We start from the raw sequence: 26,473 nt of genomic DNA on the forward strand, positions 1-26,473 counted from the left end.
TACCGCCGGAAAGCCGACCGCCAGGTCTAAACGGTACTGGGGTGATGCCTCTAGCTGCAGGCATCACCCCCGGTACAACCACTTAAATGCAGCCGACGTAGACATACGTCGATTTTCGTTAAGTGGTTAAGGAATAGTATTTGTGTTATAAAGGCTGTGATGGCCATTTGACTCCAAACATTGTGGTGGCTATTGCATAGTTTGGGGGTGGTTGGTCTAACAGCCTTTGGTCATGGTTGGAAGTCTTATTTTCTACACGTGTCAAGAGGAGACCTCCCTAGCTGGATCCATACAGCAAAATTTTTGGCCAGCCATCCATGCACTAACAAATAGGCGGCCTTTGCGCTTTGTACAACCTCACTGCTTATACTTTAGTATGTTTCCAATTAAAGTTCACTTTTAAAAAAAAAATGCACGTTTACTTTTTTTTTTTTTTTTTACACTGGTACTATGTCAGGCTCCTTCAGGCTTCTCTAGCTTTGTGTCAGTATCACAGTCCAGGCTTTCAATTACGAAGCTTGAGGAAGACTGAATGAACTATTGGCATGTTTAGCAGCGTGCTCACAGCCCATTCAAACTAACCTAACTTCTGATATGGTGGATAGGGAGGACTGGGAGGACTGCTTGGGGAATGGTTCCAGACTGGTCATTGCCTCCAGGGACAAGCTTATTCAAGTCAAGTTCCTGCACAGGGTCTATTATACTCCTCAGCGACTGCACAGAATGTTTCCTGCGAGGCCGGCAGATTGTCCTAAATGTTTTACTGCAGAGGGTTCGTACTTCCACATGTTCTGGGCATGCCCACGGGTGGCGGAGTTCTGGGGGGCGGTGTTCGAGGTCATGAACACCCGTCTTCACCTCTCGGTCACGTGCGCCCCGGAGCTGGCGCTCTTGGGCATCCCCGATCAGGTTAGGCGCAATAAGTATTCCCGTTTACTGATTTCTCTATTGCTGTATTATGCTAAGAAGGAGATTGTCCTTCGGTGGGTCTCCCCCTCCCCTCCCACGCTGGCTGCGTGGGAGGCCCTGGTGCATGGGGCTCTCCCAATGTATAAGCTCACCTACATTAATAGGAATTGTCCCCATAAATACGAGAAGGTTTGGCAGCCTTGGATAGATGGCACGGGTTGATCCTCTGTTCTGTTTGATGCTATCTGTCTGTGTTCCATTTGTTTTTCCTTTCTTTTTTGTTCTTTTTTAGTGGACTTGCATCTAGCCCCACCATGCCTTTTACCGTGTTCTTACTGTTGGATCCCCCACTGTATAGGTTTTGTTGCCTTCGGCACATCTGTTTTTTCCCCTGTGGTCTGATGATGTACAGCAGCTACACATGTAATGTATGTTGGATATTGTCGTGTGTTTTTTTTTTCAATAAAGAGCAACCTTGTTTGTAAAAAAAAACTTCTGATATGGTGGAAGATGGTACTGGTAGTTTTTCCAAAATCAAGCAGGTTATGTTTGGGTGGACTTGAATATGTCACTTTACAAATACTGAAATCTGATGACCTGTCCCTGTGACCTGTTGTCAGTCTCATTTGATTTGCCCAAATGCCGGTGTAATGTTCCGGTACCTCTGGTACCCTTGTTTCCATATTTCTCCTCTCTTAATTGCGTCCCATCTTGTATAACAAAGGACGCATATACCTTTAAGACCGGATGACATCACTGCCGAGCGCCGCTATGAGCGGCTATTTCAATCGCCGGTTTGCTCTCACTCATCGCTCGTTCAAACCCACATGTTCATCGCACCTACGCCTGAGAAGTCGGAGCTGCTGACATACCTTCCTTGCTGAACTGAAGCCGGAAACATCGCTGGTGATCCGTATCTCGCTACGGGATCACCCCTCTCCAATGGACACTGTTATTCCTAACCTATCTAAGTTATCTAAGTGATAAGTACCCCGCAGGGGATTCTTACTAACCAATCTCCTACTGTCATCTACTGCAATTACCAAGACTATCTGTATCTATCTATCTATTCACTATCATCTGCATAAGACTGTTAGCTCTTGGGACTACCTTGAACTATCCTTGCACTAGGTTACTCTGTCTAAAGTATACTCCATCTGTGTCCTCTTACCATCTGCACTATACTTGACATCAGAACCTATCTGCTTACCAATACCATAACCTGCAACTCTCCTAATACTACTTCTAGTGCTCACCATACAATAGCCTGTCTCTCATCTATATATCCTCATATACTCTATCCCTCCATTAAACATCTATTAATATATATATATATAGTATATAACAGGCTGTACACGGTGATGAAGTCCTGAGAGTTGGATATGTTGTTCAACAGATTCTCTACAAGGCTACTGAGTGTAATAATTCTGCAGCTATAAATCCATCCACAAACAAACGCATGAACGTTACAGCCGGTTGTCCTGATCAAACAAAACTTCAGTGTTTTCATGGTGTACTCTTTTGTTCCACACCTTTCCAAATGGCAGCCCATCATGAGGGCAACCAAAAAAATGCTCCTCCACCTCTGCGTTTTATGGAAATCCTAGAACCAGTCTATCTTCCATTGAAAAACCTTTTTAACACAGGGTAAATTCTTCTGCAGCTGTCCCTGTTGATCTGCACAAGGGGATGCAGGCTAATCTTTGGGGATGGGGAGAGCTAAAAATACCTAGCTAACAGAATTACTGTTATCTTAACAGGTCGATTAAGCCCTAAAATAATCCTCAGCTCTAGCAATGACCAATCTTGGCATGCTACCTCCAAAACCAACAGTGACAACTCCATGGTGATCACTATCAAGTCATCAGCTGATGCAGCAATTGGACGTTACCTTGTGGGTTTTCAGTTCAAGAGTGGACAGAGTGACGTATACCACAGCTGTGGAGACTATATACTGCTTTTTAACCCTTGGTGTGCAGGTATGTGCATAATGCATACATCTAGTTTATTCTCAATACTAAAATGTGTAATGGTCCCTGGGTTATTTACTTGGCTGTCCCCTCTTGTATGCAATGCTAACCATTTGAATGGGTTAGAGGAAGCACTGGGTAGATTGTAAGAGGGAGGTAGCAGCAGAACATCCCAGAATCAAAGATGGCAGAAACAACCAAAGTTCATACTCGTATAGTATTAGTACAACCAAAATTAAAGCCTCTATTTTCTTAAGCAAACTCATATGCAAGTCCTGCATGCATATGTAAACTTGTGATCACACTTGAGGTATTGTTGTGAACGTCAGCGATATTTCTAGCACCAGACCTGTGTATCTCTCTATACTGGTGAACCAATAAAGGCATTTAAAGCGTCTCCTATAGACAATTTTAAGTACTGTAGTTTGGTGTCATTCCAAGGGCAGACGCAATTTTTAAATGTGACCTGTTGGGTAATTTACTTAGCATAACATCTTATATTCAAAAAGTATGTGTGTGCAATAAAATGAGTTTTTCCAAAAAATACCATGTGACATAAATTGCAACACCCATCATTTTATTCTATAGGATCTCTGTTGAATTAACCCAAGTTGATCGCTCAGTTTGGGTACATTCAGCCTGCCCATACATGGTTTGAATCTCAGCCAGTTCTGCTAAACCTGCCAAGATTTGAACCTTCCATGGCTGGCTTAACCCTTAGTGGAATTCTCCTTTTTAAGTCAGTCCTAAATATTTGGGATGGGATTAGACCTGTAACATTGTCTTCCAATATTACTTTGCTCATCTCCACTAGATGACCCAGTGCACATGAAAGATGACGCTGCAAGGAAGGAGTATGTTCTCAATGAGAATGGAACCATTTTCAGTGGAAGTGTGGGCAAAAACCCTGCACAGCGACACTGGGATTTTGGCCAGGTAATTTTTTTTTTTTTGGACCAAAATATCTGAAATATTGTATTGGTTTGGCAGCTTTAAAGCAGTGTACAAGAATACATGAAACAACCATTGACCGGCCAGTGCTTCAAAACTTTCATTAACCACTTAAGCCCCGGAAGATTTTACCCCCATTCCGACCAGGGGGTATTTTGCGATTCGGCACTGCGTGACTTTAACGGACAATTGCGCGGTCGTGCGACGCTGTACCTAACGAATTTGGCGTCCTTTTTTTCCCACAAACAGAGCTTTCTTTTGGTGGTATTTGATCACCTGTGCGTTTTATTTTTTTGATCACGCGCTATAAACAAAAAAAGAGTGTAAATTTTGCAAAAATAACTATTTTTCACATTTTTTTTATATGAAATTCCCCCAAAAAAAAATGTAAAAATCAAAATTTAACATTTTCGGCCAATTTGTTTTATGCTACCTATGTTTGGTAAAAAATATCGCAAAAAGCGTATTTTGATTGGTTTGCGCAAAAGTTATCGCGTGTACTAACAAAGGGAAAGATTTTTGTCATTTTTGTTGTGTTTTTTTTTTTTTTTTTTTCGCTACTGCGACATTGCGGCGGACAGATCGGACCCTTGACTGACATTTTTGACACTTTTGGGGTTACCAGTGACATTTCTACAGTAGTCAGTGCTATATATATGCACTGTTACTGTAAAAATACACTGGTAGTGAAGGGGTTAACTTTATTTGGGAGGGAGGGGCTGTGTGTGTCCCTAGGGGCGTGCTTTCTACTGTGATTGGCTGTGGCTTCAGCTGTAAGGACACTGATCAACGGATCTACATAGTAGATCCATGTGATCAGTGTCTTTGCAGCGAGGAGAATGACAGGCAGCTTGTTTACACAAGCTGCCTGACATTCTCCCTCTCCCCCGCCGATCGCCGAGTGGCCGGCGGACATCGGGTCCACTGGTCACACGCGCGGGGGGGGTCCGTGACCACGCGAGAGCGCGCCTCCGGGGGCGCGCGCGCGCGCTCGTTCCCTAGACCCTCACAAGCAAGCAACGTAGCCCTACGTTAGTTTGCCTGTGAGGGGCTGACCGCCGGCGTAGATAGTCGTGCGGCGATCGGCAAGTGGTTAAAGCTGAGTTCCATCCTCAAAATGAACTTTTCACCGTCTGCTTGCTTTAATTTACCTGAAAAACAATTGGATAACTTTTTATTTATTTTTTTTTTTTATTCACTTACCTTGTTTTTAAAGAAAATATACTTGCCTTCCTTCCTCTTCCTCCCTCTACGGCCACGACCCATACCGTCACTTCCTCATTGCATTGACTCCTGGGAGATGAGCGTCATCAATCCCAGGAGTCAATGCGCCTGCACCGGCCCTGCTCCTCACTTCGGGTGCAGGTGCGTCATTCCCTGCTGAACAGCTTCTGGGCATGCCCAGAAGCTGTGCAGGGATGACACGCCTGCCCCGGAAGTGATGAGCAGGGCATTCTGGGACTCCGATGTCACCGAAGAGGACGCTCCGGCTTCAGCTGCCCACACCTGAGATGGCAGCGCTGGACAAGACATTTTCAAGGTAAGGATTTCTTATAAAAGGTAAGTGAAACGGGACAGTTCAGAGGCTATCGTTGCTTTAATGCACTAGCCCTGACTGTCCCGGGGGTATTTTTAGCTAAAAAAACATTTTCAGCGTGGAACTCCGCTTTAATATCTGTTTAGAGGTGCTGGGTCTGTGACACCAGGAGTTGGGAGGGAGCTATCTGACAGTCATTCCTCTCCCTTTTATGGGACACTGTTGCCATTGATCTTATTATGATTCTCTTTACATTGCCTTGAAATTTTATGTTACGACCCAAATGTATCTTTTTGGGATTTTATGTGATAGACCAACACAGTGGCACATTTTTGTGAAGTGGAAGGGAAATTATAAATGTAGCGCACCCCCCCCCCCCACAACATCCAGAGGCCTATGGTGACCCCCAGAGACAGGGAAGGCTGACTTTCCTCCTCAGTGTGCAGATTACCAGGCATGGTGAGTGTTTTACAAGATGGAAAGATGGGCACCAGTCACTTTTAGGCTTGAGCAAAGAGGTTTATTTCTCACAACAGGAACAAAATGGGAGCGAGGGGTAGGGCACAGGACACCCTTAGTCAAAAACAGCAGATTGACCGACTTTTTGACAAAAATGTAGAATAGGCAGACAGCAGTAAAGAAAAAGAGCCTTTAAGTTGGGAGGCATCACCTCTCCCCTGGGTCCAGTTTCCTATAGCAATCTGTACTTTGTAGCATAAGTTGTGGACTGACCGGAGAGGCAACACCTCTCCTGTGGATCCAGTCTCCTATAACAGTATGCAACTCACGGAAGGTGCAGAACTGTGGATGATTCCATCTTGACACTTTCCCAGGCTCTCCATGCCCAGTCCATGGCTGTCACCTCCTGGTACTTCATCTCAGGTCTCAATCCTTTCCTTCATGCTTCCAGGCAGTGTGCAGGCTATCCTTTACAGAGCCCTGAGCACATGGTTGGGCTTCAGGCCTACCCAACAGCAGTTGTTCCTCACACACCCACCCAAACCCCTGGGTGGAAAAGGACAGATCACCTGACTTCCTCCAAATAGCTTCTCCCAGTATGCTCAGCGGCCAGTGTGATTGGCTGAGAGAAATATACATATTCGTAACCTGACTCGTTGTAATTCATCACACTAATGCCAAATAGATTAAGGTGTGTCAGAAAGTTGTATGAACAAATTCAAAAAGTTAACACAAAGGTACCAACATCCCTAGATTACTTGTATAGAGTATATCTCTGAAATTACAGAGCTCTCGCCTAGGCGAGATGGATGAGGGCTTTGAAAAAACCAAAAAGATGGGACTTTAACGTTACCAGTAAACATTAAATATTCACAAAAGGATTAAAAATATTAGAACTTTATTTGTTTGGATATATAAAATCATCCGCTTAGCATAGGCTGGATGAGTGATATAAAGAATACAAAAAGCAGAGAACAAACAATCAAAACCAAAAAACAGACATATTGGGTAGGATGAGTCACATGGATAAATATAACAATGTATACATGACCATATATAAATATATAGGTGGACACTCCTGTTCTAGTCCACTAGAGCAGCGCCCAACATGTTTCGCCGGAGGCTTCTTCAGGGGCGTTTAATAGGCTAGATCAATGGTCGTGATACTTGGTAGGTTCTTAGTGAGGTTAATCCATCACATATAGTATATCCTAATACCCATTAGAAATCTTGGATAGGTATCATGGGGGGATAAGCGGGAACACATCAAGGGGTTAACCTTGGCTGATTAGATTAATTGCCGCTCTGGTCTTATGCTTTCACTCCAAATGGCTGGTACGGTCATATGGAATATCACACCCAAAGCCAGAGTAGTTTAAATGATCATGAGTGTTGCCTAGATATGGGGAATCGACATGGAACACACATCTAGTACGTTTCTCATATATCGCTACCAGCCATATCTAGGCAACACTCATGACAAACACTATTGACAAAGGGAGTAAGCGACACATCTAGTCGTGAAACGAGTCTACCGTTTTGTCCTGCACTCAGTGTGTATGTATTATATTTTGCCATTCGTTTGATGTGGAATAAATGCACTCCATTTTTGAACTTTATCGGAAGTGCGGTCATTCCCTTTTACTTCAAAGGGAGAAATACCGCCAAACCAGCCCTGACTGTCCGTCCAATGACCACAAAGACTACAAATAACCAGGCTAGCTACCACCTAGCTCGACTAAATTTACTAGCAACAGTGCTTAGGACAAGGGTGCTACACAAATATCTGAAAAGTGTGGCGTGCATTTATATTCAGCCCCTCTGAGTCAATACTTTGTAGAACCAACTTTCTCTGCAATAACAGCTGCAAGTCTTTTTTGGGATTTCTCTACCAGCTTTGCACATCTTGAGTGACATTTTTGCCCATTCTTTGCAAAATGGCTCAAGCTCTGTCAGATTGGATGGAGCGCGTCTATGAACAGCAATTTTCAAGATTCTCAGTTGGATATAGGTCTGGACTTTGACTAGGCCATTCGAACATATGAATATGCTTTCATCTAAAACATTTCATTGTAGCTCTGCCTGTATGTAAGGGTCTTTTGTCCTACTGGAAGGTGAACCTCGGCCCCAGTCAAGTCTTTTGCAGACTCAAACAGGTTTTCTTCTAAGATTGCCCTGTAAGATTTGGCTCCATCCATCGTCCTATCAACTCTTACCAGCTTTCCTGTCTCTGCTGAAGAAAAGCATCCCCACAACATGATGGTGCCACCATAATGTTTCACGGTGGGGTTGTGTTCAGAGTGATGTACAAGGTTTTCCGCCAAAAAGTTCACTTTTTTTTTGGGGGGGGGGGGGGGGCGCGCAGTACCCCTATCAGAACACATTTAGTAAGTAAGCTCACTGGACTAAAAAAAAGTGTACCAGGAATTGGTATTCTTACTGCTGGCAACACCTACACATTAGTCCTCATAAACATCCTATATGGCTCATCTTTCACTGCGTACACAAAGCCAACCACAGATACTTTTGCACAGGAACCATAATTTGATTGTGGTTCCTGGATTGTAACCCTTGAGGATCCCAGGAAAAAAGGTTTCTAGCCTTCTGATCAGAACGAAGTTAACCTGCTGTGAGTTCTTGGAGAATTAATCTGTTAAATGTATACATTACTTAACATGTGTTTTATTAAACATAGGAAATATCTGTTTGGGACCTTTTTTTATTTATTATTTTTTTATTTTTTTTTTTTTAGTTTGAAAAGGGTATTTTGGACATCTGCTTAAAAATGCTGGACATTAGTAATGAGTACAGAAGAAGTGCTACTAAAGATGTCTCTCACAGAGGAGACCCTGCCTATGTGTCAAGAATACTAAGTGCTATGGTGAGTACACAGATTACATAATGAGGGCATAGGAGACTATACAGTTGCTAGTAGACTATGAATCATGAAACCTAAGGTAGGCTCTTAAAGCCAACACTCCAGTGCTGTCCCCCAGACACGCCGCACTGGTCATTTTGCCCGGCAGCCTTCAACCCACTTTCTGCGAGTCTCGCAGAAGAGTACTACAGAGAGCAGCACTACATAAGAATATAGCACAGCTTTAGCTGGTTACTGCAAGTATTCTTTGCAGACTTGCCCACCTTCCGCTGCAAGTTATGTATATTGTAATTCCCCCCCCCCCCGTGTATACTGTGTAAGAAAATCAGAGTCAAGGAGGGGCTTTAGTCTGCTCTGTACTTGCTACCCCAGGCTAGTGGCAGTGGCAAGGGGGGGGTGGCTGCCATGTGGAACCCAAGATACCTGCACAAGCTGCGAGGCAGGTGCCACTGGTGCCCACACAATCGCGCCCCTGCCAGGTTAGTATAACTGCCACCGGTCTCAGCTCCTCGTTTTACCACACCAGCGCTGTTTCCCCCCTCAGGTAACTGTTTAAGCTGCCTATTGCTTGCGGTGACCCTGATCACATGGTACACAGGCCAATCACAGTCCATCTGTACCATGTAATTAGTGGCCAATCACAGCTATGGTAACACTGTATATTGCTCTGGTCAGTGTAAAGTGTTGTGTGGGGTGTTTTTTTTTTTTTTTTTTCCCAGTGTCCCTGATCACTGCCACATCAGTTATGATGTGACAGTATACAGAAGAGAAATTGTGACAAATTACAACTTCAACAAACTCACCATGCCTCCTACTAAATACCTTTTGGACTGTCTACTTTCCAAAAGAGGGGTCCTTTGGGGATATTTTTACTGTCCTGGCCTCAAGAAATGAGGGGCCATCAGCATTGATCAATTTTCAGATATACTGTATACACCGTATGACGGCCTGCCTGGGTGCCTCCATCAAGATGCAGCTTCATCCACTCTGGAACAAGGAACTATAGCTGAGATTTGCACCCAAGAACTAGACAACACTGGCTTGTGTACAAACTAGAACTCTCTAGTGAAAATGCACACAACGTATACCACACAATCAGATAAGGGCTTGATCAAATCCTAAATAGGGATGAGCCGAACACCCTCCGGTTCGATTTGCACCAGAACACCGCAAACAGAGGAGAAGTTTGTTCTAACAAACGAACCCATTGAAGTCTATGGGACTCGAACCTTGAAAATCAAATGGCCTCAATTTTAAGGTTAAATGCAAGTTATTGCCCCAAAAAAGTGTATGGGTTTCTGGTACTGACCCGGGGAACATGTAGCAATGAAGAAATTTTTTTTTTAAAAAATTATCGTTTTTAAAGGAGCAGTGATTTACTGATTTTAATGAGACTTTTAGTGAAACTATAAAAATGAAAAAATGAAAAATTGTTTTAATATCATGCCTAGGAGGTCCCCTGATTGTGCCTGTAAAGTAGTGCATCTCTACAATGTATGTAGCCTGCTGCAGCAATAGTGATGTTTCTAAAGCAAATAAGTCATATACAAATTTCAAATCAAATGTACTTGTCATACAGGTGCAGAAAAAATGTGCCTTGGTGCCTGAACACCGTAACCCCTCGCAGTTACTCTTGCTGGGCGCAGGAGCGGGCCCTGCTGGTAAGCATTCCATACAAATTTGAAATTGCATGTGCTATACAGGTGCCAAAAATTGGGCCTGTGCTGTAGCTGGTGCCTAAACAACGTAACCAAGCCTTCAGTTACTCTTACTGATTACAGGAATGGGACATGCTGGTAAGAATTCCATACAAATTTGTGCATAAGGATGCATGCATCCTTAATCAAAAGCCAAGCTCCCCAGTACCTGTCCTTGAGCCATACTCGCACAGGTACTCATTGATGGCCGCCTGCCACATGTGCAGCCGCTGCAGTATTGCCAATGTTGAGTTCCACCTGGTGGGCATATCACAAGTAGCGCGGTTGGTGGGCAGGTTGACTTCCCATTTGAATGTTTAAATAAGCATTGTATGAACAGCGGAAATGGCCACAGACTTTTTCTGGCCTTCCTCAGGAGATCTTGGAAGACCGGGTATCTGGTCAAATGCTGCACCACCAGATTTAGAACATGTCAACTGTCCCTGTCGAAGGGCGGAGAGAAGGTTGGTGCCATTGTCGTATATAACCATTCCTGGCTCAAGCTGTTCTGGCGTCAACCATCTCTGAGCCTGCCCCTGCATAGCTGACAGAATCTCTGCACCGGTGTGACTCTTATCCCCTAGACCAGTGGTCCTCAACTCGGGGCCCACTAACAGGCCAGGTTCGTAAGAAAACTAAATTGCATCACAGGTAATCTCATTTTCTGCTCAGTGATTTCAGTATTCTAGTCTGCATCTCCCTAAGTTAATACTTAAAATCTGGCCTGTTAGTGGGCCCTGAGGACCGGAGTTGAGGACCACTGCCCTAGACAGACCAACTGAAGCACAGCATAGCATCTTTTAGCCTGATTGCTTGCGTAGCCCCTTGAGCACATAGGGAGCACTGCTGCTTCAGAGGACAATTGAGCAGAAGAGGACATGGAGGTGGTGGAGTAGCCAGATGTGGCAGCACCAGCTTTTTGGAGGCATGGTGGTAAAACAAGCTGCAACACCAAACCCTGTCCTGCATCCTTCCCAGCTGCCAGCAGAGTTACCCAGTGCACCGTGAAAGAAATGTAACATTCCTGTCCATGCCTACTGGACCAAGAGTCAGCAGTAATGTGCACCTTCCTACTAACCGCTTTGTCCAGCGAGGCCAAAACACTACCTTCCACATGACGGTAGAGAGCTGGAATAGCCTTACGCGAAAAGAAATGCCTTTTTGGGACCTGCCACTGTGGTGCAGCACGTTCCGCAAATTTGCGAAAGGGAGCCGAGAGTCTACCAGATGAAAAGGCAGTAACTGTAATGCTAGCAATTTTGCCAAGCTAGCATTAAGACGTTGAGCATGTGGATGGCTGGGACAGTATTTCTTGCTACGGTTCAAAAACTGGGGTAGTGAAATTTGCCTGCTGCTCAAATCAAGCAGTGGGTACTACTAGCAGATTGGGTGCAAGTCTCCGTGGCACTCATTGCTATACCATCATCCCTCCCAATGCTGGTATAGTAGGGTTAGAGATCATAGAGCAAGGTGATGTATGCTTGTTTTGATCTGGTGCCTCTTTCAGGTACTGTTGCCAATGGACTGCATGGCAGGTCGTCATATGCCTTGTCAAGCATGTGGTGCTGAAGCGGCTGCTGTTCTGGCCATGCTTGATCCGCTTTAGACAGATGTTGCAAATGCACATGTGCTGAAAAAAGCCCACACTAATGAACTTTTGGGAGTCCGCGGGTAGTTTGCAGCAATCTGCACCTGTGGAGCTCTGTGCTGTGACGCGATAGGTTGGCTACTGCTATGGCGGCCCCTGGAGCACATCCTGCCTCGTTGGAGTTGTGCGTCCTCCCTCTCTCTCCATCCATTCTTCCACCATCCTTCATCCTGTCAGGCACACAAGTACAGTCAGTGACATCATCCCCTCCCTCATCACTGGAGAAAACTTGGCAATATGCTTCAGATGTGGAAACACGATTGCTGGTCTCTTGTCTGTCATTGTCGCCCCCCTCTCTAGGCTCACGTTATTCCCTTCATCAACCTGGGAACCAACATCACAGCTTTCAAATTTCTGCGCATCCTCCAGCAGCATGTCAATGACACGATCATCGAATAGTTCAGATGACTCCTCCGTGCATGATGGTGGGGCGACAGGAGTAGCTGTGGAACGGGCCACTTTGGCAGCTGTGGTGAAGGGCAAACTAGTGTGAGCTTGGGTGTCAGAGGATGAGACGGTTTATTGATTCACTCCACCAACTCTTCCACATGTTGTTGCTGAATAGCATGGGCAGCACTGGAAATAAAGGACGGGCGTGCCCCACCTGCAGAGGATGCACTATGACTGTGACCACCACTTTTCACAATGGACACAGGGGCTGCTTGCCCTCTTTTCATGGCCTGTGAGCGTCGGCCTTTCGAACATGATGTTGATCCAGCTCCTGCTGACAAGGTCATCCTTAGTGACCCAGAAGCTCATGCCTCCAACTTACGTTGCATGGGCTCCCTAATTCTGCAAAGCCTGCGAAAGGACCCGAGGATTCGTGCTATCAAGGAGAGGGATAATTACTGGTTGGCAACCCTTCTTGAGCCACATTACAAGGGTAAAGTTGCAGAGCTCACCCTGCCTTTGCAGAGGGTGAAACATCTAAAGGAGGCCTTGAAAAAAATTGTGTACCGCCTTTCCAGACACTGGGAGGTCAACATTCTCTGGATGTGTTTCTGAGGCATCGTTCAGCCAAAGGAGGCGCGGTGGAGAAGGTAGCCGGCTGACTAATGCCTTTTTAAACAGTTCTTTTGTCCTCAATAGCACCCAGGGCTGTTGGAGACGCTGCCGATGGTTACTTAAACCTTTTTATATGGTGCATGATTATATAGGCGCAAGAGCAGACTTGGAGACCTTTCCAGCTGAGCATCCACTGGCTTACTGGGTCTGTGGCCAGAACCTGCTCAATACGCAATGGAGCTACTGGCCTGTCCTGCTTTGAGAGTGCTTTCCGAACGGACGTTCGGTGCTGCTGGAGGTTTTGTGATGGACAAAAGTGTGCGTCTGATCAGCTGACTTTTATCAAAATGAACCAGTCCTGGATCAACAAGAGCTATCAGGCCCCTAATACTGATGTAACTGATTGAATTTGCTCGGGGTCTGCCACCCCTTGAAGACTGCATATGCTGCCTATCCCTCTACCTTTTTTATTCTGCTAGCTTCACACAATGTTTTTGATTTAGGTCCCGACCAACCCCCAAAGCCTACTTTTTCTGCACTTGTATGCACCGGTCATACAATTTTAAATGTCGTATGTCATTTTATCAGCAGGCTCTGTCCCTGTGCCCTGCTAACTGAAGGGGTAATTGTGTTCGGGCCTCAACCAGACCAAAGGCCCAATATTTTTGCACCTGTATGACAAGTACATGCAATTTCAAATTTGTATGGAATTCTTACCAGCAGGTCCCGTTCGTGCACCCAGCAAGAGTAACTGCGAGGGCTTGGTTACGGTGTTTAGGCACCACCAACAGCAAGGGCCCAATTTTTGCCACCTGTATGACAAGTACATGCGATTTCAAATTTTGTATTGATTTTTTAGCAGCAGGGCCCACTCCTGCACCCAGCAAGAGTAACTCTGAGGGGTTACGGGGTTCAGGCACCACCAACAACCAAGGCCCAATTTTTCTGCACCTGTATGGCAAGTACATTTTGATTTGACATTTGTATGTATATTCGTATGACATTTTTTGCTTTAGAAATGTCAATATTGCTGCAGCAGGCTACATACATCGTAGAAATGCACTACTTTACAGGCACATTTAGGGGGCCCCCCAGGCACGATATTTGAAGGAATTTTTCATTTTTATAGTTTCACTTTAAGCCTCATTAAAATCAGTAAATCCCTGCTCCTTTAAAAATGATCATTTTTTTTTTTTTTTTTTTTAAACTTTTTTTTTCCATTGCTACATGTTGCCCAGGTTAGTACCTGGATCCCTATACACTTTTTTTGGGGCAATAACTTGCATTTAAGCCTTCAAAATGAGGCTGTTTGATTTTTGAGGTCCGAGTCCCATAGACTTCAATAGGGTTTGCTTATTCGAACAAACTTTTCCTCTGTTCGCGGTGCTCTGGTACGAACCGATCCAGGGGGTGTTCGACTAATCACTACTAAACAGTAATACCAGTACATCTAATGAACAGCTAGCAATTAACAGTGACCAAATGGTAAGATAATCAACAGCCAGGCACCCAGACAAGCTTTTATTAGGAAGCCCACCCCAAACAGCCTGGCAGTAAATCCATCACACATGACATCTTTCAGGTGTTTGGCTTTTGCTTGTGTAATCTGTCCATTAGAAAAGTCAGCATAAGACACAACTCCTACAATGCTCCAGCAGTCCAAAAAAGTGGAATTAACTTTACCTTCGTAGATTTCTTGAGGGAGATTGTTGATGAATATTCCTGTCCGAAGTGGAAAGGCCTCTCCAACCCAATCTGCAGGAGGGCAGTCCTATTTCCTCTGACCATTAACCTGTACAAGATTAATATTACACCTTTCTATCCACTCTAGAAGGGAAGCTTTGTCTTCAGAGAATTCCAAGCCTCGCTCTCAGCATTCATCACGTTGTCCATTAGAGCATGATCTGCTCTTTCCATGGGATGAGGCTCAACTGAGCTTTTTTCCATGCTCTGACCAGGAGAAGCAGATCAAAATTCCTGGTCTTCTCTGTGGGCCATAATCAGTGGGTAGAAGGCTAGTCCCCCCCCCCCCCCTCACTCCGAAAGCCCGCTGTCCTAATTAGGTCTGCTTTTGGACTTCAACTTTCCTACAGACTAAAAACTGATTTGGGTTATTTTCAGTCTGTTTTAGTTTTGCAAAACCTAAAATACTATCAAAAGAGCTTTGTGTGGAAATTAGTTCAATATCATTATATAGGTACAGTGTTGCATGACTGAGCAATTGTCAAAGTGCGATAGTGCTGAAAATTGGCCTGGGCAGGAAGAGGTTAAAAAGTCTCCCTGTATTTGGGAGTGGTTAACTATGGGTCATGACTCAAATTTAGGTTGCGGGCATTGTTGGTTGCCACGTGACTCTAAACGTAGCCTGGGTTGTCTAAAATCTGTGGCAAGTAATCTACAGAATGTATTTGTTTCAAATCATAGTCTATGGTTATCTGACATGTCATGTATCCTAGAAAGTGTTCTCTATTTATGAAATGTAATATTCCCACCCATGACACCATCAATCCCAAAACCTGTGAAACAATTTACCAATGTGACAAGACACACATTGGGGGGGGGCCTGGAGTGCCTGTGAGACAGTAGTGAAGGAAATTTTAGACTGGGTTGTGAGGTGAAGAGACCCCCCAAACACTAGTTAAGTCAAAGAAAATGCAAGAATTTTTCTTGGCCAAAGCGTGCAGAAAGAACCTGCAATTTGTCAAGTGTCATGTGATGGGGAAAGATTCCAGAAGAGGGACAGTGCAGGGACAAAATCTACCTCACTTCAGAAAGCTTCCCTTTGGGTTTGGACCAGCCAGGCCGCATTCCGCTGCTAGTTGCAAATGTCCATCTTCCAAGTCTACAGACCACTGTTAGTAAGTGGCTCCGGATGGTTGTGCCTAGTTGTACTGAGTTGGAACTTTCTGCTGTATATTGCTGTTGCCTATTTTTGACTGTTTACTGCCCACCATACCACGCTGCACCTTGCTCACAAGTCTATACAATAACAAAGTAAAACCATATAAAAATCTGGAATAAGCCAACTACTTAATTTTGGCTCCTGCTCTAAAGCAGGGTTCCCCAACCAGTGGACCACGACCTCTCTGCAGCCAGGCCGCGAGTGTGGTGGGCGAGCAGAGATAATCTCATCGCCCACCCTCTATTGCAGTTCTGCCCTCACTGTGCAGCCATGGGCAGCAGAGAGATTACATCTCTAACTGCCCTCCTTCACTCTGGGACCCAGCAAATATGCATGTGCTGAAAAGCTGAGGAGAGACTGCCAGAAGCTGCATCTGTTATTTTATGGGGGCAGACTATAGTGGGAAGCTTCAGTTGGTGGCAGGATAGTGACAATTCGCATCTGGTGGCAAGTGACGAGCTGGATCTGGTGGTAGGCAACATGGCAAGTGACATGCTCAGAGCTCCCACTGATTCTGCATTATGCGGAGTTGAACTATTTTTAATTTCATATTACTATGTAATAGAAATAACACGCTTCAATCATCCTGACACCATATTCACTATGGTGCCATGATTGAAGCTCCAACACCAGCCATTGCCCCAACAAATTGCCTGTAAAAAAAAAAAAAAAGCGCCCCCCCCTCTCCCGGTGCCAAAAAGGATGGAATGCTGCTCTAAAGGATCTGTCAAAGGGTCACACTTAGATTTTTGAAAGCTTTCACTGTGGGCAAACTTTACAATGACCTTCATCTCCCTACCATTGCCTCATAGTGGAGGTAACGTTTTGGATTTATTTGAATATTTTATTGGACTTTATGTCCATCCCTTAACTTCATCCCCCAAAAGTCATGTCATCTACTACTTTTTTTTTTTTTTTATTGCTCTTCTAATACTATAAGCATTCTTACAGCTGGATCTAAAGAAGGGGAAAAAATAAAAATCAGGGGATGCATGCCCCGGAGGGCACCCTGTACACCTGGGTAAAATGGGGGGTGGGTGTGTGTGTGTGTGTGTGTGTGTGTGTGTGTGTGTGTGTCCTAGCAAATAAACACTTTTGACCGTCATCATTCTGATGGAGTCTGAAACGTGGAACATGGCTGTCCCTTTAACACCTAGTAAAAACTGAGAAGCTGCTATATTAAAACCATACTTTATACGTAATATTTATGATGTATTGCCTTTTTACTATTTTTTTGAATTCTAGATTTGTCATACGATTTGTGTAAAGTGCTTTTGCTGACCTTTTAATTGCATAGTTGAATTGTTGTGACTGGTAGTTACACATCTTGCTGCCTTTTGCACTTTTTAGGTTAACGGTAACGATGATAATGGAGTTATTTATGGAAATTGGAGTGGGGATTATAGTGAAGGAGAAAAACCCACAAAATGGAATGGAAGTGTTAACATTCTCCGTAAATGGAATGAAAGTGGACCGGTCAGATATGGACAGTGCTGGGTGTATGGAGGAGTACTTTGCACAGGTTTGTACACGTTTAATACAAGCCCTGCACTAAATAGCTGCACGTATCAGTTATGGTCTAATTGGGATAAATTCCTCAACACCTATTTGTGCCTGTCGGCGATCCTGGCATTTCAACAAAAACACTGCTGTTTGGACTTCCATAACATTTAAAAGCGCATCCATGATATGTACTGATGGCACACAGCTGCATCTCATGTTTGTGATGACCCAAAATTGACTAAAGCGGTAAACTGTTTGTTTTTTTTTTTTTTTTTTAATGGTAGGTTTATTTTAACAGTGAGACAGAGTAACAACAAAAAAATCCAGAAAAATGCATTTCAATGAGTGAAATAAGTATTTGACCCCTTCGCAAATCATGACTGACTTCTTGGTGCCAAAACCCTTGTTGGGAATCCGAGGTCAGATGTTTCTTGTAGTTGGCAACCAGGTTTGCACACATCTCAGGAGGGATTTTGTCCCACGCTTTGCAGATCCCCTCCGTCAAGGTTTCGAGGCTGATGTTTGCCAACTTGAACCTTCAGCTCCCTCCACATATTCTATGGGATTAAGGTCTGGAGACTGGCTAGGCCACTCCAGGACCTTAATGTGCTTCTTAAGCCACTCCTTTGTTGCCTTGGCTGTGTGTTTTGGGTAGTTGTCATGTTTGAATACCCATCCACGATCCATTTTTTTTCAATGCCCTGGCTCGAGGGATGGAGGTTCTCACCCAAGATGATGGTACATGGCCCCATCCATCATCCCTTTTGATTCGGTGAAGTTGTCCTGTCCTCTTAGCAGAAAAATGCCCCCAAGGAATAACGTTTCCATGTTTGATGGTGGGAATGGGGTTAGTGGGGTCATAGGCAGTAGTCATGGACGAACATTGGCCGGGGCGGTTCGGAACGTTGGCCGCAAACTTTCTCAAATGTCTGCAAACCGCAAGTTCGCGGTGTGCCCAATTGACTTTAATGGAAGGCGAACTTTAAAAACCTTTAGGTCATATTTGTAGCCACAAAATAGGGGGGATTTTGAGCTATCCCTTGTGTGCCATAATCCTATCGACTAGAACAAGAAAGCCATTGATACAAACTGAATTTGTTCAATGGAAAAAATAGCGGACTTTAAAGGCACATGTCAGGCAGGCAAAATTGTTTGTTTAAAAAACATGTATATTAAACGCATATTAAAATAATAATCGAAACCCAAAAAGACAAAGCGCAACACATATACAGATTAGCTGTGTTAAAATCCACATTTTCTATGAATCTAATTTGGATATACAGACATTTTGGTAGTTACATATGATAGATATTATGGTAATAGTCTGAAGAGGTCGACGCGTTTCACCTTAGCTTCTTCTGGACCTCAGACTTATATGTATTTTCTTTTAGTAAAAACACGTAATTAGTCCAAAATGTACATTGAAAGCTTTAACATGTTTAAATAGGCATCAAGTGCCAAAAAACAGACCTCTCAAGATGCAGAAAATTTACCATAATTTTGTCTAATTTAGAAGGGAATCTATGTGTTTTGGAGATTACATGCTCCCTATTACTCTATACATACAGGTGGACTCACTCCATCTTCTCCCCCGCCTATTTTTCTCCCCTCCTCTCTATGGTCACTATGGTTTACTGACAGCCACGGATTGCACAATTTTCTGCATCTTGAGAGGTCTGTTTTTTGGCACTTGATGCCTATTTAAACATGTTAAAGCTTCTATCATATGTAACTACCAAAATGTCTGTATATCCAAATTAGATTCATAGAAAATGTGGATTTTAACACAGCTAATCTGTATATGTTGTGCTTTTGTCTTTTTGTGTTTTGATTATTTTAATATGTGTTTAATAAAATATACATGTTTTTTAAACAAACAATTTTGCCTGCCTGACATGTGCCTTTAAAGTCCGCTATTTTTTCCATTGAACAAATTCAGTTTGTATCAATGGCTTTCTTGTTGTAGCCACAAAATAGTTACTAGCTGTGCACAAATAGTCCCACCACATGGTCAATGTCATAACAGAAGTATTGCAATTGGAAAAGTTGCCCTAAAAATTTTTATTTATTTTTTTTCACAGCAAAAATTTTTTTTTCCTAAATCAGCCAGAACTGACAGCCGGTAAATACATATAAGGTCCATTCACACATCTGTAAAATTGTTTTGCATCCATTCCACAATTTGGCGGAACATTTACAGACCCATTGATTTTTCAATTCCAGTCTGAAAAATTAGGCATTCACAGGATAAAGAAGTGTCGGCCATTCTAGGCCCCAAAAATTAGCCCACATGGGTTTACCTGACCGTGAAGAATGTTGTATTCTGTGGCTGGAGGTACATTAGGCATTCACAGGATACAGAAGTAAGTGTCAGCCTTGAAAGGCCCCAAAAATTAGCCCACACGGAGGTACATTGGGCATTGACAGAAAAAATAATTGTCGGCCATTAAAGGCCCCAAAAACTAGGCATTCAATGAACATGAAATGCCTTTTATGCCACTGTATTTACTGAAGACAAGGACCATGAATTGTTGTGGGTGGATGGTGGTCTGGCAGATATTTGTGGCCTGTAATGAGGAATTGTAATCAAACATGGTCTACTGGTCACATGTGTTGAATTCCTCAGAGATCCATGCCTCATTCATTTTTATAAATGTGAGGTAGTCAACACTGTCATGAGCTAGGCAAGTGCGCTTATCGGTCACGATCCCCCGCTGCTGCGATGAACGTCCTTTGGGACAGGACACTGGACGGGGGCAAGCCAACAGTTCCATTTCAAATTGTGAAAGCTCTGGCTAGAGGTCAAGCCTGCCTACCCAGTAGTCCAGGGGTTCATTACTCATCAGAGCGTCCACATCGGCCGTTAACCCAATGTAGTCAGACACCTGTCGGTCTAGGCATTCCCTGATGATGGATCTGGAGTACAGCTGTCAATGGGTCGGCTGAAAGAAGGATCTCATATCTGAAGTGACCAACACATCTTCAAACTGCCCTTCTTGCAGGCTCTGTTGGATTGCTACCCGTTACTGTTTCTCTGTGAGTGGAAATTCCTCTGCTGGCGCACGCAAAAGCAGAATGCAGCATTTCTCACAGCAAGGCCTGGAAGTGCTGCATTCTGACTGCCCTGTTTTTTTTTTTTTTTTTTCTTTTTTTGTTCTGTTCAAATAAAACTACCATTAAAATTATACTGATCATTTGTCAGTGGGCAAACATACAAAATGAGCAGGGTGTCAAATACTTTTTTCCCTCACTGTACTTGCCTTGAGAACGCAGCCCTTCCAGTGGCGTGCTTTCAGCCAAAGGCGCTTCATTCTTCACTCTGTCTTCCTTCTGGGTTTGCGTCCTCCAGCCATCTGATTCGACTCGCTTGTCAATCCCACGCAGGAGTCACTGACCATGGCACGGGTATGCATGAAGTGTGAATAGCTCCTAAATGCATGTTTTAGGCTTGCCTGTAGGTACAAGATTAAAAAAAGGTTTACTTCCACTTTATACAAAGTAAAAGTGGACCAAGCTGGGTTCCACTTTAACTAAATGTGACTTCTCTCATTAAACCTGTGACTTCCACTTTTACTCAATTTACAATTTTCTCTACATTGACTGCCATCTGTTTTTTTGACTTTTCTATTTACACGTTTCTTTTATTAGTGCTCAGATGCCTTGGAATCCCTGCACGTGTAGTCACAAATTTTGCTTCTGCTCATGACACTGATGGAAATCTCACTATTGATCGGTACTTTGATGAGAATGGCAGAGAATTGCCTGATTCAGTTGACAGCATATGGTAAGATGGGATCTTTTTGCTCTGATGTGTGTGTGTGTGTGTGTGTGTGTGTGTGTGTGTGTGTGTATGTATGTATGTATATAAAAATATAATAAAATTTGTAGCTAGAATTTAATGTTCTGTGCTGTACACATTTATTTTATAAAATGTTAACTTATGTACTTGCTAGGGAAACTATCCATTTGGGATGCTGCCTCCCCTTGTGACTCTAGTGTCCATCTTGGGTCAGGCAGTGCCTATTTAGGGCCTTGCTCCCATGCTTGGCACACATTTTGTGAGTGGGTAGAGTAGGGACAGGTACCCCACCTGGTAGGGTCAGAACTAGCAGCAGGCAAAGGTTCCTGATGAGGGAAAGCATAGGGCTCGGGACTTCTCTGGACATTTCTTCCTGCTTGGGTATGAGATGGCCAGGCCACACGACCGCATCTGTTTCTTCTAACAGACACTGTCAACTCGGCTGAAACCTGCTCTCTACATGCTGCTGGACTTAAGTGTTCCCAGTTTGTGTTGGCTTCCTACAGTTTTTTTTTGAACAGTCTTTGCATTCTTTCAATACAAGTTATCGCATCATTCTTGGCCTGTGTTATTGCTGCAGCATCCCACCTGTAAGTTTAGGTCCTTGACCATTTTGATGGCACACAGGTTCCTCAATTTGTCAACAGTAACTCTTGCAGTATCCAGAGGGGCAGCACTTTCTACCCACCTCCTTGCTGGACACTTTTAGCGCAGAAGATTCCTTTTTAAAGATGGTTAATCCAGGCAGCCATTTCCTGGTCTGTTCTACAGAATGACCTTCCAGCAGGGCAGCTGAAAACCACAATAGCCTTACATATTGGCCCCATATGGGTGGAGCCAAAAAAACTCTGGAACATTGCTCCAAACAATATGGCAGCCCATTGAAGGGACTGAGCTGCCCCAATGTGCAACATGCGGAAACTCGTGTAAATCACGCTTTCAGAAACTCATTCTTTTAATGTATAAATGGGGCCTAATGGCCACCAACATCAGGCAGAAGTAATCAATATCCTGAGCTTAAGCTGCCCATAGAAGTTCAGTGGGGACAGGCTGAATTTCAATGCATATGTGGCCACTGCAGTCGGAAAGTCTTATTGGCTTGATTTGAACTGTCCTGTTGGATAAATGACGCTCGTTCAGTGGCTGCAGACAATGGCAGAAGTGCTGATATGTATATATTGAGAGCTGGGGGGGGGGGGGGATTTTCCCACAACCCCGCCCCCCCCCCCCCCACCATCAGAATTCCATAGCACAGCGGGCAGGATTCCCCAAACCCTCTTAAAAAGGGAGGGGTAAGTGCAAGTTGTAAACATGAATCTATGCTGATGAAGGCCCCTTGTACGGCTTTAGGCAAAGGGATCCTAGAGTGGTGGAAGCATTGCATTACAGTAGGAGTTGATCTAAATCAAGGAGGTTGAGTGGCTCCATTAGAATTGGCTACCAGGACACAAGGTTATGGGGTAGAGCAGTTCAATAAAGCTATGGCTTTTCCCTTTTCCAACTTATCAGCCTCCTTGTCACTTTTGGGCAAGGTATTGGTCTGTTAATTGGTTGTATGAGTATATGCTTCTCAGCAGACATGCAATCAATCTTTGATTTTTTTTTTTTTTTTTAATGAGGGAAAGACAATGAGGAAATAGTTAAAGTGTATATATTGTCTTTTTAATAGGAACTTCCATGTGTGGGATGAAGGTTGGTTTGTCAGAAAAGATCTTGGATCCCAATATGATGGGTGGCAAGTTTTGGATGCAACTCCACAAGAAAAAAGTGAAGGTGAGGAAAACCATGCATAACCTTTTTTCTAACTTAAGGACCGCCCGCCGCAGATTACTGCGGCAGGCTGGCCCTCCTGTGTGAACCGATGTAGCTACGTCTGCGTGCCTGCAGCTAGGGGCTCAAATTGCCGCCGGCCACCCGCGATCACTCCCGGCTGAGAGGACGACGGTTGGCTATTGTAAACACAGCTGACCGTTCTCTCTAGAATGATCAGAGCACCTGTGAGGTGATCAAATGCCACCAAAAGAGAGCTCCATTTGTGGGGGAAAAGGGGCATGAATCTAGGTACAGTGTCGCACGACCGCGCAATTGTCCGTTAAAGCAGTGCCAAATCGCAAAAAAATGGTCTGGTCATTAAGGGGGCAAATCCTGCAGGTCCAGAAGTGGTTAAAAAAATAAATATCAAAATAGAATGTCCCCTGATTTGTTGAAGTTTTAAAGGGTTAGAGCCTTTTTGAAGCATTTGTAAATGTTATTTTTATATAATACAGTAACAAGCCTGTTGCAATTTTCTTCTCTGTGCAATGGTTTTCCAGATTGGCCCTAAACCTCCTTGTTTACCAGTGCTTTGGCACCTTTTGTGCCCTCATAGCAAGCGGCTTCTTATAGGGGCAGGCTTGAAGCTGAGCTGTATGCATCAATTGACGCACAACGTGTCAGCCCAGCCCTCCCACTCTCTGCTCCCATTATTTGATTGACAGCTGCAGGAGCCAATGGCACAGCAAGATGAAACTTGGGTAAGTATACAGGGGGTTATACAGGCACTGTGAATGATTTAAAGTAACATTTCCAGTGTGGGTCAGTTCCGTCACAGGGTACAAGGGTCATTTGGAGCCCTGTACCAGCTCTCCATCTTGGCCATCTTTGCCAACTTAGGACACTGTGTTGTAAAGCACTAGTCTTACACCCATTCTGAGTATCCTAGTCAACACGTGAATAGACCAATAGGCAAGCAGGGCTTCTATTGGTGACATGGGGTATGGCCTTATGGGTGAACTGCATCTTGAAGTAGCTGTCTATAAAGTCCTATTTGAAGAAATCACAGAATTGACAGGAGACCCAAGAGGTTTCTAAATCCAGCCCCAAAATGGGAAAGGACCCCATTACCAGTCCACTTAAAGCATTTGTTACCCCAACATTTCACATTGCTAATATGTACATGCTGTACCATGTACTTTTATGGAATTGTCCAGTTCTTTGTATGCTTCCTTTATGTGAAATCACTGGTGTTCTGCCAGTCCTTCTGCTCTCCTATTAGAAACTGACCACACTAAGCAGGAGAGCACACCATAGTCAGTTCTCTAGCTATGCTGGGAGCTGTGTGCTCTCCTCCTCTCCTCCAATCAGACTTGTCCTGACTTGCTCTGTTCACTGGGAAGCTCGGTGTACTGCTTCTCCCCCCCCCCCCCCCATCCTACAGCTGTGAACAGAGGTAATGTGATCACTTTATAAAGGGGGGAGGAGAAGGTAAATTTCTTCACCTAGATTTAAAAAAAAAAATAAATGTGTATTCACTTCTATTTTAGACGGCATAGGTTGTTTTACAAGGTGATCATTTTTACAATCACTTTTATGCTGGTGATTTTCAGTGGATAATAAAAATTTGCAGCAATAGGTTTTGTTATTACTGGAATTTTTGCTCAGTAGCTAAGGTAATGGTCAATCTTCCATTCCTTGGCCAGTTTCTCCTGGTGGCCAGGGGCCCACTGTACCCTCTGTATGCAAAAATTAAAACGTTTGACCCCTGCTAGTAAACAAATTGACGATTCTTAGCAATTGGGCCAGTTTGCAAAATAGAGTCTTCCGCCAATTTGGTCCACTCATTGCAGGCTAATGGCCACCCAAACAGAATTTAACTACAAAGTCGTCCTGACATTAATTGAAGACCCTTAAAACATTCTACTGTATTTCATACATATGTAGGTTCATACCGTTTGGGACCATGCTCTGTGAACGCTGTTAAGGAAGGTGATGTTGACAAGCCATACGATGCTCCTTTTACATTTTGTGAAGTGAATGGCGATAAAGTAGACTGGATAGTTTACTCTGACAAGAAAAGAAGAATAAAAACACAAACTAGTGCAATTGGAAAATTTATCAGCACCAAGGCGATCGGTTCAAATAAACGTGATGACCTAACCAACAACTATAAGTATCCTGAAGGTACAGTCAACTATTTTAGCAGGATTTCGTAAATGGAGCTTCGTTAAATGCAAGTAAGATCAATGCCCCTACCCTTCAAGCAGTTGAAATGCCCAATGTTGGTAATGTTGGTGTATTAAAAATACAGTAAGTGATCCTCCTCCTTAAAGGTTGTCCTGGTTTATGAAAGTTGGGAAAATAATGTGCAGCTCAGACTGATGTCCTGTTGTAGCACCCTCCTAACATGGGGTGCTAGGTAACTTTTTTTTATGATGTATGTAATGCAGTACTGTAGCTACTGACTTTTACTGTTGGGGCATTTACCTGTCCAGGCATCTAGCAGTGTTTTTCACCCGAGCCAGTTCTTTATGAGCTCTCGGGTGCTGGCACCACCATCTTGGCTAAGGAAAACCAGTAGTGAAGCCTTGCTGGTTTCCTACTGTGCATGTGTGAATGGGGAGGAGGGGGGGCAAAAGTGGGAGCGGGTACCTGTCCACACCAGGTACCCACACCCCCCAAATGTGGCAGCGAAAGGGGGGGGGCAGACAAGTGGAACGCTTTTTTGGTGGAGCTCTGCTTTAACTAAATGTCGGTAATAAAGAAATAAGCTAACCGTGTACACCAGAGCACACCTGCGGTTGTGCAATCAGCCTGGCTGCTGGTGTGAAGGAGCCCTGACAATGGTCTTGAGTAGGGTTGATCTTTACCCTAATGCATTTGGTGGAATATGGCCTTGCCCACAACTGCATTGGAATACAGGATTAAACCAGTCAAGTGAGAAATATGGAGACTGCCTTCACTTTATACTGAAATTGCTCACTTGGATTTTACTGCACACTGAGCTTCTCGGTTTGCATTAGAAGCTGCAGCGAAACAAATATAGCCTGGCTGAAGGATGTCCAATCTCATCTGGAACTTTCTTCCCTAGCCAGACAATCCTGCCTCTTTCATTGGGGTTTCAGTTCTTGTAATCCTGGAGGCTCAGCATCCTATATGGGTGTTTCCTATGGTTTACTGTCTGCAACATTAGTCTGCCTAGGAACACTCACTCCTCCAGACTGACATCCACCCTGCTTGCATCAGGGCTGATGGGTTCACTAGAGAAATACTGAGGCAGGAGGTTTTTGCCTGCCCCTCCCACCAGCCATGATCTGCCTGCATTGCCAAGAGATGCACAGTCCATTTTATCACTGGGCCTAAAATATGTAAAGAAAAGGTTTTTATATTTTTTTTATTAGCATGGTAATGAGGGAGGAAGGACAAAAATAAGCAATATGAACTTCAGCTTTGTGTATCT

General features: G+C 44.0%; 1 protein-coding gene across 1 annotated transcript in view; it reads left to right on the forward strand.

Annotated features, from left to right (window-relative positions):
* Positions 1-26,473, forward strand: part of LOC309567355 (uncharacterized protein) — a gene marked incomplete at its 3' end in the record, with an annotated part of 126,964 nt that overhangs the window by 84,625 nt on the left and 15,866 nt on the right. Inside the window, exons 16-22 of the mRNA XM_082272770.1 lie at positions 2,670-2,888; positions 3,694-3,815; positions 8,579-8,707; positions 17,307-17,478; positions 21,108-21,243; positions 22,928-23,031; positions 24,958-25,197. Coding sequence (XP_082128896.1) covers positions 2,670-2,888; positions 3,694-3,815; positions 8,579-8,707; positions 17,307-17,478; positions 21,108-21,243; positions 22,928-23,031; positions 24,958-25,197 — 1,122 coding nt within the window. The remainder of the gene's footprint in view (positions 1-2,669; positions 2,889-3,693; positions 3,816-8,578; positions 8,708-17,306; positions 17,479-21,107; positions 21,244-22,927; positions 23,032-24,957; positions 25,198-26,473) is intronic.

This window comes from Pelophylax lessonae, assembly GCF_965119305.1.
Source record: "Pelophylax lessonae genome assembly, chromosome: 11".
In the NCBI taxonomy this organism is placed as follows: domain Eukaryota; kingdom Metazoa; phylum Chordata; class Amphibia; order Anura; family Ranidae; genus Pelophylax; species Pelophylax lessonae.